The 17,276-nt window shown below is 51.5% G+C and overlaps 2 protein-coding genes across 2 annotated transcripts; one reads left to right on the top strand and one right to left on the bottom strand.

Annotated features, from left to right (window-relative positions):
* Positions 1–34: 34 nt before the first annotated feature.
* EME2 (essential meiotic structure-specific endonuclease subunit 2) lies at positions 35–9,926 on the top strand. The gene is given in 11 exon segments (XM_026063855.1): positions 35–1,636; positions 2,269–2,409; positions 3,356–3,447; positions 4,176–4,234; positions 4,236–4,269; positions 4,434–4,556; positions 5,458–5,574; positions 5,991–6,073; positions 6,075–6,177; positions 6,713–7,238; positions 7,868–9,926. Coding segments are annotated over 10 exon segments (1,020 nt in total). The 5' UTR covers positions 35–1,536; the 3' UTR covers positions 6,881–7,238; positions 7,868–9,926.
* SPSB3 (splA/ryanodine receptor domain and SOCS box containing 3) lies at positions 9,348–17,270 on the bottom strand. The gene is made up of 7 exons (XM_026063852.1): positions 16,849–17,270; positions 16,175–16,323; positions 13,766–13,943; positions 12,550–12,737; positions 11,720–11,822; positions 10,686–10,811; positions 9,348–10,389 (listed from the first exon to the last, which is right to left on the bottom strand). The coding sequence occupies exons 2-7, from the start codon at positions 16,301–16,303 to the stop codon at positions 10,046–10,048; spliced, it is 1,068 nt and encodes a 355-aa protein (XP_025919637.1). The 5' UTR covers positions 16,304–16,323; positions 16,849–17,270; the 3' UTR covers positions 9,348–10,045.
* Between the last annotated feature and the right edge of the window lie 6 nt (positions 17,271–17,276).

Here is a 17,276-nt window from a genome sequence, read left to right as displayed (position 1 = left end):
CCTCTGCCCCCCTCCGCCTGCCTGGCGAGCGCCTCGGGCCTGATGCGGCCCGGCAGCCCCGGGCTCCGTGGCCTGGTCGCTCTGTCGGCGGCGGCGGCGCGGCAGGCCGCAAGCGTGGCGCTGCGCTCCGGGCCCCAGCAGCGGGAGTACAAGCTGCAGCTGTGCTTCACGCGCGCGTAGTTAGGTCCCTGTGCGTTGCGTTTGGAGTTGCTCTGTTGGTTATGATCTGTCATGCGCTTCTGTGAACTGCACTAAGCATTCGCTCCACTGCCCGGTGCTCGCAGCAAGATACATTTAGTTCATGTTTTGCGTCCTTAAATGTTGTGTTTGGACACTTCTTTGTCTGCTTACTGTCCTCCATGCGGATCTTGTACTGGTTTTTTTGGTTCTTTGGTGGATGGCAAGTATCTAGCTGCTTTATCAGACACATTTTTGAGTAACTTAATACTACGTTTGCACCAATAAAATAATTAGAGCTCATATTTTGGCAGTTCATAGTATTGCTTTTGTCTCTAGCACAGTGGTTCTCTGCTCAAGGAGTCCTGTTGCAATATTGTTCTTGTGCTAGTAAAAACGTCTTTGCTGTTTTACTGTGATCTGTTCTGTTGTGCAATTTGCTGTGAAGTAGTTGATTACAAGCAGGGCTTGGGAGGTCGTGGAGGTCTCAGTTGTGCGTATGTCTGTGTTTTAGAGAAGTGTTCTTGCAGCTCTTCTCCAGGTGAGTTGTCCCACCTGAGCGGGATCAGCCGAGGGAGGCAGGCTGTGTGAATGACACACAACACAGTAGAGAAATACCATGTGATTTTCACTTTAAAAATTCCATCGTGGGAATCGTATTGGCCACTGAGTCCTCAGTGCTGGTGGGCTCCGGGATCCACAGCCCGGTTCCTTGAGCTACTGACAAAAGCTGATATCAGCCGTGTTGACAGGGAGATGGGAGATTCTCTCTTTGCCAGTTGGTTTCACATCCCCTTTTGTCCTGCTGCTAGCCAATTTAGTCCTTGCTCATCTCCTTCCTCTGCCCCCCATTTCTGCCTAGGTCTCAGCCCCTGCTCCTGCCTTCCTCACCCCTCAGCTCACTGCACCAGCCAGAGGTTTTTCTCTGCTTCCTGGGTGCTTGGGGAGGGAGCGCGGAGGAGCGCTGGGTGCCTGCAGCACCCTGGCCACGCAGGGGAGTTCCCGTCCTGCCCCAGAGGGAGCAGGCTGGGCCTGAGCTGGGCAGAGACAGGTGTGCCGCTGCAGAGACACTTCAGGATGCTTAGCAGTTAAATTCTGATAGGCCTGTAGTACTCACGTGCGAGCTGGGATTTTTGTATTTATTTGACGTTATTAACCCCCAAATTTGCCTAACTTCTTGTCATCTTCAGGAAAGCATGACCAAACTTCAAGTCTGTCTGACAAAGCTCCCTAATTAAACAAGGTGTTGATACTTTTAACATGGATAAAAAGCACGTTCTTCACCTTCGCTTATATTCTTGAAAATAGTTGTACTATGTTGTTGCAACTTCCCAGAAAAGCGCAGCCTGAGAAAGGTACATGTCATGGAAGACTTCAGCCCAAACAATTTGTCTGGCAAGGTTATGGACAGCAGTACAGAAGGTTTGCGGTGGCTGGTGTCGGCTCGTGTTAACTGCAGGTGACAGTACTCGCAGAGCCGGTGATCAGGAGCGCGTTCTCTGTGGGCTCACCGGGTGACGTCCACCTGCGCGTCCCGGCTGGCTGCCCTAGTGACAGTGTTCGGAGGTCTCTGGAAACGGGGCTTATGTGAGCATTCACGGAGGTGTGTTGTGTATATAGATGGGTGGTGGAGCCCAACGTCCTAGCTAATAATTGTTCAGCCTGTTGGCTAATTTCAGCCTTATTTCACAAAAAGGGAGAGATTTCAAAGATAATTTAGTTTCTGCAAATTTAATAAAAGTAGGTCTTGAGGAAGTGGAGGAGCAGGCTTCGAAAGCTTGCCTGTGTGCCTCTAGTAACCTAGAACGTGTGAGCTGATTTCTACAGTCCTTGCAACAATTGCATGTCACTGCTCCGATACTTGGCTGGAAAGGAAGAAGGATGATTTTATAGATGCATGCAGAGATAGTCAGAAATCTAATCAATAATTCAGTTAGTGATTCAGTCAGCAAAGAGCACACGCTGTAGGAAACCAGACTTCCCATTCTTGCAGAATTCCTCTTGTTTTGCACTTGCATTTTTGTAGTTGTTTATTAATGCTGATGAAATACCTCTTTTCTCATGTCAGAATTGCTCTCTCCCTCTCCACAGGTCTCTTCAAAGATCCTGACTTGGACACTCGGATGAAGGTTTTAATTTCCTCGGAGTGTAAATATTCTTTTGAGCCTAAAGCAATTCCCTGTAGCAAAATGTGGAGGAGAAATATGCCAAACACTCTGCCCAGTCCAGTGAGTCCCTCCCACCTTCTCTGTAAATGTGAACTGGCAGCAGAGGTGCTGTGGGGTGAAAGCTTTGATTTGGCTGTCTAGGCAGGGCAATAGAGTTGTCGGCCTCAGAAACACTGATTCCCTGTGACCACAGTTAGCTCAAGGAACGGAGCTGAGTGTGATTCTCACGTGAATTATTTCAAAGCCAATGTCTTTTATATACCTACATCTCATTGTTTTAGGCATGTGTGCATCTAAGGTGAGCCTGGGGAGTCTGTAGTAAGCAAGAGAGAGACCACTGCAAGTCATTCACACAGAGGTTTCAGTGGGCAGTTGAGAGCATTTCCAAACCAGATGCTGCATGTGGCCTGCTGCCACGGGCACCAGCTGCATATCTGGAAAAGGCTGGTCAAATTTGCTGCAGGGCCCCCGGTTTCGAAAGCCCAGTGATTGCTTCTCAAAGCCAGCTCACTGGGAATTCAAAAGAGGGCTGGTACCTTCTAGTACTAAATATGATTCCCATTTCAATTTGCTATTGGAAGGTACCGTGTAAAACAGTATCTGAATGGCAGTGGAGGCAGAAGTAGACTGTTCTTATGCTCATCCTCACTACAAGAACTTCAGGTGGAGGTGGATCTGTGCTTTGGCTGGTGCTGGGTAAAACATCGCAGCTACCGTGGTCATATAACAGCCTACAGTGCAGACAAAGCCAGTTTTTCTGAGTTGGCAGCTTCTGCAGCTGTCGCTGTCTTCCTTACCAGGTTATTTTTGCACCTTCAGTGAGCTGCTTGTTCGGGGAGCTTTTTACCTTTCAATTCATACTGTCTCACCAGCATAATGACAGGTAGCCTTGCGAGCGTTAGTGCCTCCCAGCGTGTGGGCTCTGAATAGGTGGAGACTCACAGTTTTACTTTCGTGCTGGCCCTCTGTGTTGGAAAGGTGCAATTGGGAATGATTTCTCTGTCGTTAAGATGACCCTATGATGAAGACTGAAGAGGAAGAAGAGGTGTTGGTGCTGACAGGGCCAGAAGATTTTCTCAAGCATCTCTTTTCCCTAACCCAGGTGATACAGATCTCTGAGCCAGGCCTATACAAAGACTGCCACAGCAAAGTCATTTTGCAAAACAAACATGGAAGGGGAGGAGGGATTCCTTCAAAACCGGCATTGGTACACCCTGAAACAAAGCTGTATGACTGAGTGCATTGGTCTGACAGGAGAGAGCTTTTGGGAGAAGCTGTATCTGAGTGTAGTAATAGATCTTTAAGGGTGAAATGCATTCAGCTGCCTTTAAAACCAGGGCAGAACATGCTGCTTTCCTCAGAGGAGATCTGGGCATGTCAGACTCACCTTTCCTTGTATTTAGCTTTTCCGTGCTCATGGTGTCCATAAAACACTTGCTTGAAAGAAACCTTCAAATTACACAGCCCTTGGAAACACTTGCATTTTAAAGCAGAGATTTGTGGTTAGTTATCATTTGTGTGCAGTCATACAACATTTTTTTTATACCTGTGTAGGCAACCTGTGCTTCTGCCCTGAGGACTTCAGTCCATCCGGCCCAGGCCAAGAATAGAGAATGAAAGGCTAGACTAGGCAGCGCCTGTGAGGAGATCAGTGCTAACACTGCAGGCAAAAAGGTGAGCCAGAAAAAGCAGTGGGATATTGGCAGATGTGGCATGCACAGATGCAACGCCAGCCCTACAATCCCCGCTGCGGTCTGCAACCGGCTCCTGCCAGTTCTCAGTGATGAGACACACCCTGAACAGGCTGAGATGTGATTTGCCTTGCTTCAGAGTTTTGTCGGTGCCCCATCAGGGACTTGGCCTGATCTGAACCCAGGGTTGTCTTTGGCTCTCCTCCACCAAAACCTACAGCCTGGCTGTCATTGCTAGCCTGAGGGCAGGTGGCTGGAAGCAAATTTGATATCTTTGCTTCCAACTTCAAGTGAGATTAGGAGATAGCAGATGTGGGTTGATTAAATTTTGCCTTTTCCTCTTTTATCAGACCTCAGCCCCAAGGTATGACTATGTAGAGCTTGTGGAGAATGAGAGCCGTGTCTTGCTTATAGGTATAACCAGGAGCAGGGCAGGCAGCGAGCACTGAGCCTCAGAAAGCAGAGTCCCAGATCTCAGCCTGGCCCAGAGTTGTCTGTGACCCACCGGGAGATACAGGGGGTGAAACTTCTTACAGTCCTTGAAGTTTTGTGTTGCCTGTGGTTGAGCTGTACAGAAAAGGTTCCCACTGGTGAGCTCTTGYGTGTAATGAATGCTCTGCTGGGGGAGATATTGGCTGACTTGGAACAAGTTGAATCCTCACGTATCCTTTTTCACCCTGGCTTGCAATGGGATGGAATAGGGATAGCACACTTGGAGGCAGGGTTTTGATCCTCCTGTTTGTAAGACCCTGGTTCAGATCTGATCTAGCCTTCCCTTGTGTGGGGGAGCCTGCCCCCCTCCCCACCCTCCCAGGCACTGCCCCATTAGGCATGAAAGGGGCTGTTGGCTCCAGCCCAGGCCTCAGCCAGGTGTCTGCCTTGCAAAGCCTGTATCCCACAGCAGAGCAGGGATGCTCCTTGTGATGCCACAGCAGTCACAAACTAGGTCAAATACGATCCAAACCCATGCTTGGTATCTCTTGAACTAAATTCCTGCCCTGGTGTCTGTGTATGGCCCAAAGAGGGTTATGACTCTCTGGCTTACTGGGAACTAAGAAGGCTGAGCAGGCTTTACTGCTGTGCTGTGTAAACAGAGCTAATGCGGTCAGCCCAGCCTCCTTCCGCTTCCAGGAGCTAATGCGGTCAGCCCAGCCTCCTTCCGCTTCCAGGAGCTAATGCGGTCAGCCCAGCCTCCTTCCGCTTCCAGCCCCAGCCCAGCTTCACCTGCTGAGGGATGTGTTGTACCCATGTGCTTTCCTCACTCCTCTCCCCAGGTGCCTTTGGAGGTCAGGGCTGACACCAGCACAACCGAAGTTTAAGCCGGGTGTGTGACTCTGGAGGAGGGTGAGGGCCTCAGGCTGGCCTGGTTCACAGTGGCCCATGGAGCGTTACATGCTTCACGTGTGTCCCTTCCCCTCCAGGCGCTGGTGGTGCTCCGGCTGTGGGGTAACACTGAAGTACTGCTCTTAGACACATGGCAGAAATTTGGCCAGCATGTCCCTGTGCTGACTACGGCAATAGCAAAATGCCCATACAAGTGAGCTGTATCACTGGAACCAGTCAAATCCCAAGACCAGAGCTTTGGAAAACCTCAGAGGAAGTTACAGAAACACTTATCTGTGAATGCAAGCCTGGCCTCGCTGCTGTCAGCGTAAGGGCTCGGACTAGGTGATCTCTCCAGATCATTTCCAGTCCTCTGTGCCTATGAAAATCCTCTGTTCTGAAGGTGAGTGCAGTTCTGATTCAGCATTAGGGAGGAAAGGAAAATGACAGTCTTAGGAAAACCTTTTCAACAAGGTGTTCTGGAGCTTTCCAGGGAAGGAAGGAAAATTGTGAGGAAAAAATGTTAGTCCTGGACAGAGAGGGATTTTAGTCAGGAAGCCAGTTGCCTAATGCCAGAGGAAGGCGGCAGCATCTGGGATCTGCAGGCCTGTGCTCGCTGTGCGGCCCGTCCCTACGTCTTGCTCTGAGCAATCCATCTTTCTGCACTGCCGGGGCCTGGGCCAGCAGGGTGTGAGTGGAGAAGGACGGCACAGGACTGGCAGGGGTGGAAGAGAGAAATCCAGCAGTTTAACAGAGTCAGCCCTGCAATGGCAGCAGCTATAGCAGAAGCGTATCCCTCTCTGGGGCTCCTGTTACAGGTAAGCCCTCAAACCCCTCGGTGTCCGCTTAAAAGCTTGCTGCATGGAGGAGTAAGGCAGGGATGGGTGCCGCATGTTTCCCTGCCGAAAGGCCTCTGTTGATGGACCAAAGCTATTGGTGTGAAATTACCTCTCCAGAAAGGCAAGGGTTGTCTCCAGATGAGATTGTTTGACTTAGACGATGAGTTTTGTTTCAGCAGTACCTACTTACAGCTCCTGTTAGCCCATGCAGGCCTCTCTCTGCCTTGGTCTCACCATCCCAGCTGGTGCAGTTGTGGGGCTGTTGCATGCATCCCATTGCCCTTATCCAACATGATATGTCCAGCAGCTTTTGCTTGCTCTGACTGCTTGGAAGATCTGTTTGCAAGTGGGAAATCTTGATTCTTCTGAGTTTTATCCCCTGAAACTGGTATGTTTGGATGAAAGCTCGGGCACGGATCCTCACTGTAACAGTGGGATTGAGCATTGCAGCGGAGATGGGAACCTTAGCTTAGGGCATCCACGTCAGCTCCTTCCTTCTCTTGTCTACTTGAAGGCCTATGAAGAATGCAGCACGGAAGCTGAAAGATGACTCCTGAGTGACATCTGGATTAAATCAGACATCAGCCAGAAAGCCCACCGTATTGGACCAGACTTATCCTGCCGTAGCTATCTCTTCATGGTATCCACCAACCCCAACCTTTCCCTGGACCTGAGTATGTAGTGGGACTGTGGTCCTTGTTGGTCAGCCTCGCTGTTTTATCTGCCAAGGCTCGGCAGTGGCTGAGCTGTTGCTGGCATGACAGTGCTGCTGGGAGCCCAGCCAGGGGAAGCAGCTGATTGTGTTTCAGAACAGAGACTTGCACATTAATAAATGTCTTGTTACAGATGCTTTCTTCAGCCTTTTGGCTCTCCTTTCCCCTTTTAGCCCCCCAGCTTTATGTCCCTCTGGCTGGAGCACAGTGGAAAGGCTGTCTCCTAAGAGGGTGAAGCAATGTTTGGAACAGGAACTGGATGGGAAAGTGTTAGTGAGCTGTCCCTGAACAACACAGGATCAGCTCCTCAGCTGAGACAGCCGCATGGTAAGTCTATTCTGCGCTGCCTTTCAGGTATATTGTTGAATGAGCTGAATATTTTTCTGCAGCGTCCTGACTTCTGATGTCCTGCTCCTCACTGGTGCTTTGGTAAGGCTGGACCTGTTACTGTAGGTCCTGCTTGTGGCTTCCTTGGGCAGGTGGGTCCTGCTGGGAGTTGCTTGGGAAAATGTTCACCAACAGTCAAAATTAGGTGGTCATGTAGGGTAACATGGAGCTCAAGGCAGTGGAGGGGAATTTGGTGGCTGAGCTCCCAAACCAAGGAGCTGCCTGATAAAGTCCAGAAAACTCCATGCAATATGATGCATTAGGTTGAGATTCCCTTTTCCCAAAGCAAATGCTTTGGTTTTTATTTGGAAATAGCTGCAGCCAGGACAGCAGGGGTGGAGATCCCCTAATGCCTGAGGTTTTGATAATGCTAGTTGGGGCCTCGCTCACTGAAGTGCAACTCCATGCCTTCCACACTGACATAGAGACCCCCGAACTTCCTCCCATGAACCACAGCTCACTGGCTCAAAGCAACAGCACTGATACTGCAGCAGTGGAAGCACACCCTCAGAATAAAGTTCTTCCTTCCCAGTGATTTTTCGCCTCCATCTAATAATACTTAATTCCAGGGAAGGAGAAGTCCAGCAAGGCTGTTTCTCTGGCTGAAGCACCAATACAGATGGACTGACAGAGAGCTCTGCTACTTTAAGGTTCTCATTTGATGTCTGTAACCAGAGGAGCAAGCTTGATCTTCACTTAAAGATTCATAATGTGGGAAAGAAAGGTACAGAATAAATGCACACTGTACAAAAAGCTTTATATGAGCAGGCCTCGTGTGAAGGCCCAGGAGAAAAGGCAGCAGCTGGGTACTTCATGTTTCATGCAGGTGGTAACAGTGGTGGGAGGAAATCTGTGAAGTGGACAGGTTAAAAGGCATTTCCTGTGATATTTATCTCAACACTTTTCTACGTTTCAACAACTTTTCCACTTTGCTGATCACATCAGTTTACACCTAAATCATTTATAAATGCTCTGCTCTCTGGAAGAGAGGGGAGTTCAAAGGTCAGTGAAAAGCAACATGAGCAGAAGTCCTGTGCTAAACCAGGGCCCTGCAGAGAGCAGCCAGAAACCTAATTGTGTTGGCATCCAGCGCTGCTGGAGTAGCAGACCGCGTACGATTAAGACAGCACGCAGCCAGGCTGCTGGGAGCAGGTGGTGCTGCGCTCTCTAACGCAGTCCCTGTCTCAGTGCTCCTCGCGGTCCTGCCCGTCAGGTCTCACAGCAATGCTGCTTTGGCACTGACGGTATAAATAAGAGCAGGCTGAACTGCCAAATGTGGCCATTTAAGTGGCCCCCAGCTGGATCAGCTCTAGGATCACTCCCCTGAGCCAGGCCATTCTGGCATCGTGACAGAGTCCTGGCAGTTACAACTGCTTAGAAACCTGATTCATCCTCTTGCTACTCAGTTTGTTCCCAGACAATGCCTATGTCCTAATCTGCTAGGAGCAGCTAAAGCACTTTTATCTCCTCTTTCCTGCCTAAGATCTTAAGGTAGCTCAAATGCAAAAAAGCAGGAAGACTTTCCTGAGTGTGACTTGCTGGCAGCAATACCAGGCCACTACTGGATTACTCTCTGACTAAAGTTCCAGGTCCTATTCCAGCATTTCTTCTCAGCACATATGAGAGAAAAGGGGCCTGCCACAGGCAGCACACAAACTTCTGTTACTGGCTGTTTTGTACAAAGAAGCTGCACTGATTTTCAGTCTGTGGAGTGGGTATTTGGGGTTGCTTGTCCTGGCGTGTAGCCTGTTAAGAGAGACAGATTATAAAATTCTGCAGTAGATCAGTCTCCCTTCTTGTCTGCAGCCACAGGTGTCAGTCTGGCTCTGTTACAGATCAATCTAGGCCAGACTCTGACGTTTCAGAGAAAAGTGCAAGAAGCCTCCAGGGGGCAGAGGCAAGATAATCTCCACTTCCTTTATCTCAGCTAGATCTGACAAACAATATTACATTTAAAACAACCTCTCCAGTTTGTTAGCTGTGCTAGCGTGGCTATTTTTGACAACCGCATTCAGATTCATGCCTTCAAGGGGCATAAGAGGAATGAAAGACGGTTTATACTTTTATTATTACAGTTTAATACAGTCTTTGATACAGGAGAAGCAGCAGTAGCCAACATGCAAAGCAATTAAAGTCATCAGGGGCTCAAGAAAGATCACTAACAGCTCAACTCCTGTAAGCAACTGCTCTTTCACAACGGTGCCAGTGGTAACATAGCATAGATGCATCCTTAGGAGCCCATTTCCCTACGTGCTGCCGTTCGATCATGCCCCACCACTGTGAACAATTCATTGCAGATACCAAACCAACACAAAACAGTTAGAAGGAGGGAGACTCATTTTTGACTTTTGTCTTTTGATAAGTCAATTATTTGATTATAGTTTGCTAAAAGTGTGCTTTGAAATTGGGAAGCCATTTTAAGTCTTGTCTCTGCTGAACAGTCTACAGAGAAGAGCGATTCTTCAAAAAGAGGCGATGACTGATATCAAGGCGGGAGATTAAGCTCAGATACTTGGCTGCAGTTTACCTGTTCCACAGAGATGGGACCTCTTTGAGTCAATAGGCATTTTCAATGCAAGTGATGGATGTTTAGCATAAAGATTTCAAACAGCATAAGAGAAATCTTTGCAAACAAGTAGAAACTGATGTCCCCATTAAGAAAGAGGTGCATCAGGCCTGGACTGCCCTTGCAGGCAGCAGAACAAAACCCCACCTGACCCCCTCAAGGCAGTTCATCTGAAGAGACATTATGTCCTCCTGCACCTCTTCCTTTGGCAGGCCTCTGCATCTGAGCCACAAGAGCTATCTGAGTCGCTTCCCGATGATGAGGAGGAAGGCTTCGATGTGCTATAGTTCATGCTCAAGACCCACCCAAGTTTGTTGTGTAGCACTTGTTTGAGTCCTGGTGGCAATGGCAGCACCTCGAGCGTGTCCACGTAGTTAGGCAGGAGCTGGCGCAGGCGATAACAGCAGAGATACTGGAGGGATGTGCAGCTGGCACAGGAGCGGATCACCTTCATGCTGCTCTTGGCCGCTGTGGAGCACACCATGGGGTAGAACTTCTTGTTCTGCAGTTTGGTAGCTGCAACCCCTGCCAGGGGACAGCAGCAAGGAGGTTTCACGTTAGTTTTGACTAGGGCATCTCACTTCTCCCAGCTACCCTGAACATGTTAACTACAAAGCCGGCAGGAAACACTTGGAAAATGGCCTTTTGAAATCCAAGTCTATTAAATAACAAATGTAACTTTCCTCCCACTCACTTCACGCCTATTTTCTCCTGCAGTCCAGCTGCAGCCAGACTGGCAGTTCAACTAAACATGCAGTGTTTAGTTTCCCTCCATTTCAGTTTCTATGCCTGACAGCTGGTGGGGCTGCCCTTGCTCTTACCTATGCACTTCCGATTTTTGAAGAACGTGAGTGTCCCATGCCACGTGTCCAAATGCACCCCAATGATGGAGCCTTGGCCAAACCTCGAGGAGAAGTTTGTTTTGTCTCCCTTGTGATGCAATAGTCCTTAAAACAATAAACCTTGCATTCAGTAGAAAGCCTGTGTTGCACAAATTCATCCCAACTTCCATACATGTCACCACAACCTCCCAGCCAGTACCGARCTTGGCCACTGCCTAAAAAATCCTTTAGTTTCCTCATCACTCATTCACTGTTCTCCCGCCCCAGAATGTGGGGTGAAAACAGGAGAGGATGTTGAGGCTTCAGAACACCAAGGTACAGGCAGTGGCATAAAAAACCCTGGATCAGCGCTATGCAACCTGCACTCCAGCGTCCCTGGAGATTCAAGCACCTGTTCTAAGGGTCTGCAAAAAGCGGGTAAGAAAAGCCAGCTTGAATTTGCTGTAGACAGCTGGCTCATGAAATCAGTAAACGTAGCCTGGACCTCTGCTAAAAGAGGAGGTGGGAGTGCACAAGTCTGAAGAGCACCGTTCCACATCACTAGCTTGAAGTACAATTTGTTGGTACCTTTCTGTGTCAGTACGAATGAGAGGAGGGAGGAAGAGAATACCTGGGGCAGCGTGAGTACCTCTGGGTCCTCCCCAGAAGTGCTTCTCTGACGTAGAGAAGCACAAGCAAGGTGAGACACCCCAAAGGCTGAAAGCAGCCCGTCCTACCCAGCCAGCTAGGGAGTGCCTGGCACAGCAGTACGGCACATACGATGCCAAGGCAAACCCTGTGGGTGTGCAGTGGTGCTGCTGAAGCGAACAGCCCGCTGCACACTGTTCAAGCACATACAGAGGCCGGCTGCAGGCAGCAGCTCCAGTTCTACTTGACAAAGAGACTCAGTTCTGGAAGCCATTTTGGCCTCAAGCCAATTCGGAACATTTAATTCTCAAACTCCTAGGAAAATGCTTAGGCCTTTGCTGGCCTTCCAGCCATCCTGCTCTCTGACACTTCCCTGCCTGGATTACCTGTGTAGGAGAGTCCCCAGCTGTCTTCATCCTTGCCCAGCAGACTGCAGAAGGTGTGGCGGTACTTGTCCAGATTCACATCTGACGTCCCAATTCCTACCATCTGGAGGGAGGCAGGTCCCAGGAAGAAGAACACAAGCTCTTATTGTCTGCTGTGGGCACCAAACACTCTTAAAGCAACAAAATGCAATTGAGATTCCACCTCTGGGTCTCCATGCCTTTTCTTGGCACAGTCCACCAGGTAAGAGGCTTTGGTGAAGCCAAGTCAGATGCTTCAGGTCTCTGAGGGTTTGCCCCGCGCTGGGGGTACTCAGTAGCTGGACTGGGGAGGTGCATCGTCAGCAGAGCTGGGGGAGCTAACAGGGCTGTGGCCTCTGCATTAACGGCAGTGTGCAAGGTCAGGCTCCTGATCACAAGCCACACAAGCTGTGACACAGCCATGCACCCATCAGCAACCGTGCTGGAGATAAGTACCCATTCCAGGCGGAAGGAAGCGAGTAAGCACTGCACGCCCCAGTGCACTCAGCAGAACATCACTCCTAACCACACGCCTCCCTGGACACTTTCCATGGCWGAGGTTGAGCACTGGTGTGGCCTGACCTTGCTATTTTGTTAAGTTTATCACTAATGACCTACCAACAACACAGAAAAGGGAAGCAGGAAAGTTGGGTTCTAGTCAGGATTGCTGTGGCGTCATGCAAAACTGCTTATGCTCCTAGCTTTAGATTCCTTTCTGCTAAACGAGGATATCTATGCAAACTGCAGGATGAAGCTTGCTGTCCTGTTAAAGGAATGTTRGACATTTCTGAAAGCAACTTTGTTCAACATACCATGTCTGTGCCATAGACTGGGGAGGTCATCTTGATCTCCCAGAAGTGCTGCCCGTCCGCCAGCTCTTTGTTGCCCCGGATAGCAGCCGTGCCGCAGCTGTATTCCATGTGGAAGTTCACCTTGCGGTTGTCGCAGGTCAGCAGGGTGGCCGTCGACTTGTTCAGGTCATCCCACACCCAATCAAAATCTGTTCAGGAAACACGCAGGGGACAAACAGGGGAGAAGGCACTCGGGGAGCTATCATCGAGCCAATGCACAGACAGACATTTGTTCTGAGGGCCTGTCAAAGTTTGGTGGGTTTTTTTTTTTAATTGTTTAGCAGGGTAAATCCTAAACTGTGCAAGTTGGACAGTTATGAGGCCTGAATTATTCTGCAGTGTCCCAACAGGGGTGGTTCAGTGCTCTCTCCTGCCTGAGGCTGTCAGCATTAACCAGTTCTCATCTCAGAGCACAAGATTTCAGTTGCAAAGTGGCTTCTCCAGCCTCAGCAGTTGCGGTCCCCCTGTTCCAGGTGCTAGCGGTGCCCAAGGCTGGGGCAGGAGCTGGGAGCAGAAGGAGAGCGGGTGATACAGCTCTTGGGGCCTGGCAAACCAAATGCAGCCTGGAGGAGCGAGCCACACGGTCACTCAGCTGGGCTCCAGTAACAGCAACAGCAGTGCAGAGCGAGGTGGAGCCCCCGGTTTCTTTGGAGGGAATCACACTCATCTCTTGTAGGCTCAAGGGGCAGAGCTCAGGCGCTATGTAGCTCCCCCATCCTACATGCTTTCTTGGTCAGGCCAGGCCCACCCTCTGCCTAGCTTTCCCCACCTGCTCCGAGCAGGCCCTGCCACGTGCCCGGGCACCCTGCCAGCTGTACCAGGGATCAGCATTAACAGGGCTGTAACCACAAGGGCCAGTTTCACTTGTGGCCGGAGTTGGGTTTGAAAGCAGGCCTCCGGAGGCGAACTCTGATTCACCGGCAGGTTCAGCCCCGAGCCCGTGAATCACACGGAACGCCTGCGCTTGCAGCCTTCCCGAGGTCTGCCCAGCCTTGGGCTGCGAGCAGAGGAGCACCGCACGCAGCCGTAGAGACAAGGATGCTCGTGCAAAACTAAGCAGCTGTGCGGGTGGGGAGGCAGCCCGTGCCGCCATTCAGCCAACGGGAGCRGGGCCAGGACTGCACCCACCGCGAAGCCCAGAGGAATACAAAGGGCAGTCGGGGAGCTCCTTGCTTACACTCATCCTCCTCGCCGCACTGGCAGTCCTTGACGCGGTGGATGGCGTGCAGGCTGGAGCAGTAGGGAGCCTCGTTCTGGTTCTCGCAGTTGCAGTAGGATTCCCCCGTCACGGGGATGGCGCTCGGGATGGAGGGCGAGAGGGAAGAAAACTCCGGCTCCGAATCCGAGTCGCTGTGCTGCCGGGGAGAGCAGAGGAACAGTCGCTACTAAACACCTCCACGATCAGCGAGCTGGACTTGCAGCCAGCAGATGCGCCTGCTCTCCGCACAGCCAGGCTGCTCTCGGGGCACCCGCGCAGGGCAGAGCCGTGCAGGGAGATCCCCAAGCTCGCGCCAGAGCCAGCAGCAGCACGGCTGCGTCGTGCCCAGGCCTGGCCTGCTATGCAAGGAGGCAAGGGGTTGCGCCAGTGAGGACACCCTGCTTCTGGGACCTGGTAGCATCTGGCTGTGCTGCAGAGCCTGCCTCCCGAAACTGCACAGGATCTTGTGGAACCAGGCGCTGTACGATGCGGACAGGCTCTTTGCGCCTCTGTAGTTTCCAGGGTCCCACCATGTACAGAAACCCCCACACTGGGGGGGTTAAGGAGGTGGGAAGGGGCACAGCAGGCAGCGGCGTGACAGGCTCTGAACGGTGCAGCTCTTTGGCTTACTCATTTAAGGAAACTCTGCAGTAGAGCTGGGGTTTTCAACACGCACGTTACGGGCTCTTGGGAGGGCTGGAGGCCACGTCCAAGGCATCGCAAACAAAGCACGCCCGTATACCCTGCTGTCTGCAGAATCTGTACACCTCCGAAGGGGCCTGCGCCTCTGCTGCCAAGCCAGAAGAGCGCCACGCTGCTGGAAAGCCCTGCTCTAGGGAGACTGAGAGCTGAAGGGAAGAGAGAGGAACAAGACGAGGAAAAGGGAAGGAGAGGAGGCCAGGCAGGGGAGCGGGCAGAACAAAGCAGAGCCAGTTCAGCAGCGAGGCTGCGGCTCCTCATACCAGCGCTGCACACAGGCCCACAGGGAACSCACCGAAGGATTAAAAGGCTTTTCTCCACTTTCATGCGCGAACACAAAAACTTGATTTGCTGTTCCCCAACGCCAAGAGACTGAAGTGTCCCTGCACCGGACACTGTAAGAGCTCTGTCCCGCCCCATACGTTACGGGAGGTTTGGGGTCACCTCATGGAGTCTCTTAGCACAGACCTCAGCGAGCTACTCGGGGTTTATGCACTGGTCAGAAATACCTGCTCRTTATTCGCCTCCACCCCAATGCCCATGGCAGATTTTGTAATCACTATTTAAAGACAAAACCCTTTTAAACTCATGTTTCTTTAGCTGTGTAAGACAGCGGGACTTGAAAAGACTCAGGCTGACTTATCTACTGCCAGCCCCATCTCTCCTGTTCTAAATCTGCCCGTGCATTAGAAAGCTTCACTCCGTCTTTCATTGCCCCTCCATAACCACTGCTCTCTAGCAATGCGGCTGTTCCTATTACTGCAGGAACACGAAGCTCCTCTGACAGCAGAGAAAAGGCTCATTTTCTTGGAGTGCTGCGTACAGATTTGGACACAGTGCTCTGGCAGTGGCCTTATAATGCTTCAGCCTATCTTTTAGGCATCGGGAGCAGTTCCTTGTGCTCCCACCACTGCACGCACTGCTTGGGGAATTGAACTCACATACTTAAGGACTGAGGAAAAGGGTGAAGGGAGCAGAGGTGAGTCTAACTCACTCCTTCTTGCACCTTTTTACTGACTGCTTTTCCTGCTGTATTCCCATCTTCCAGCACATCTACATGCTGGGGCCAGATTCAGAAGTGATGTGCACATTACAGGTTGGGAAGCATAAGAGAATTTAAATTAAAAGGTATTCAAGTATGAATTGAATACGAAGCAGCCCCCACTCCCTCCAACACCAGTTGCACGAGGACAAGAAGTTAGTATAGCCATACAGCAAGCCAGATTGGAGAACTGATCTASTTTAAATATGTATTTAGATCACTGTTTAAAAAGTATATGTCAAAAATATTTTATATGCTATATATACTACACACACACACTTTATACACTTAAAAAAAGAGAGAATTTAGCTTGGTACCAATCAATTCCCTTGGCCCAAATAACCACAGGGCACAGAGCTGTAGTGCACGATGGCAGGAGGAGGCTATAAGCAGCTTAGCTAGCCCCTGTCATGCAAAGACACGCTTGGGAGTCCCACACCCCACATTAGCAGAATTTGGAGCCGGACAAGCAACCGCCTCCATCTGGTCAGACAGCCTGTAAGAGTCTTTTCATATTTTTGGCCATTTTTTTGTGCTTGAAAGCCTAGCTGCTCAATTACACGGACCTTGAGCAACCAGTGCCTGCTGTCGGGGGAGAGGGCAGGTTTCCCTCGTGCTGCTCTAAAGCTCCCCGCACACCAGCTTACCTGCCCGTCGGAGTCATAGCCCCAGCCACGGGCGCCGGTGGCCAAGGCAACTGCCCGGGTGTCTGCGTCGCGGCGCACCCCGCTCAGGACGAAGTGCCAGGCCCTGCTGTTCCGCGTGCGCCGCGCCATGGTGTTCCGAGAGAGGTAAGCTGCGGGTGCCGAGGGAGAAGGCGGTTACACGCAGCAGCAACGTCCCTCTGCCACCCRCCACCCACCCGGCTCTGCCTCTGCAGCAGCCTCCCCCAGGTCACCACAGCCCACACGGGCACGGATCAGTGTTAACTGCGCCTTCACGGTCACCATCAACGGGTGGGGTAGTAAAATAAGTTCCTCCTGCACCACAAGCTTCTGCAGACTTCAACCTCTTCTGCTACACAGCTCACACTGCCCGACAAATACCGAGGTGAACTTCTCCCTGAGCCCAGCCACCACGCTGGATCCCCCAAAATGTTCCCTGGATCCGGCAGCAGCTGCCACCTCTGCAGCACACGGATCCTGCCATCCAGCATCCACCTGGCCTGAAGAGAGTCAGGATCACCAGCCACCGCCACGTGGCCTCCCTGGTGCCCGGTAACCCTGGGGCAGCTCCTCGAGCTCTGACTGAACCGTTCAGCCCTCAGCACCGCTCTGGGCACCGCTCTGGCCACCACGCAGACTGAGCCGTGCGTGCTCACCGGCTGCGAACGCTCTTTGTTCATCGCGGAGCAACTGCCCGTTCACACACCGAGCAGGAGCCACCTCAGAGGAGACTTTGCTCTCGGCATCGGCGGCAGGGGAAGAGACTTTGTTCTTGCTTGAAGGGAAAATGCCCTTTTCATGGGCCCGTCCCGACTCGCCTCAAGGACAGCAGGCCGAAGCAAAGGCACTCTTGTGTCCTGGACTGAGCGGTGATGCTGCTCAGAGCGGACTTCTGCGGCCCTGTGGCCAACTCGACAGCCCGAACGCGCCCTCAGGCATCGCGCCTGGGCTTTGCGGCGGGCGAAACGCGRCCGTGCCGCACGGATGCTCGGTCTCGTTTCTCCTCAAGTTTACACTGGAAAAGCAGCTCCCCACCACGAGCCGCCCGCAGGGCCGCGGCCTGCCGCCCGCCTCGCCAACCCGC

Source organism: Apteryx rowi, unplaced genomic scaffold, assembly GCF_003343035.1.
Source record: "Apteryx rowi isolate R43461 unplaced genomic scaffold, aptRow1 scaffold_202, whole genome shotgun sequence".
NCBI lineage: Eukaryota > Metazoa > Chordata > Aves > Apterygiformes > Apterygidae > Apteryx > Apteryx rowi.
Note: the sequence above shows the minus strand (reverse complement) of the source record. Positions and strands in the feature narration are given on the sequence as shown.

What these genes read in the sequence shown, in the direction of transcription:
- SPSB3 (XM_026063852.1), bottom strand. Translation starts at nt 16,303, where the DNA reads ATGGCGCGGCGCACGCGGAACAGCAGGGCCTGGCACTTCGTCCTGAGC. An exon ending in CAGTCTATGGCACAGACATG is followed by an intron (nt 11,823 to 12,549) that starts GTATGTTGAACA and finishes GCCTCCCTCCAG; the next exon opens with ATGGTAGGAATTGGGACGTC. An exon ending in CAAAAATCGGAAGTGCATAG is followed by an intron (nt 10,390 to 10,685) that starts GTAAGAGCAAGG and finishes GTCCCCTGGCAG; the next exon opens with GGGTTGCAGCTACCAAACTG.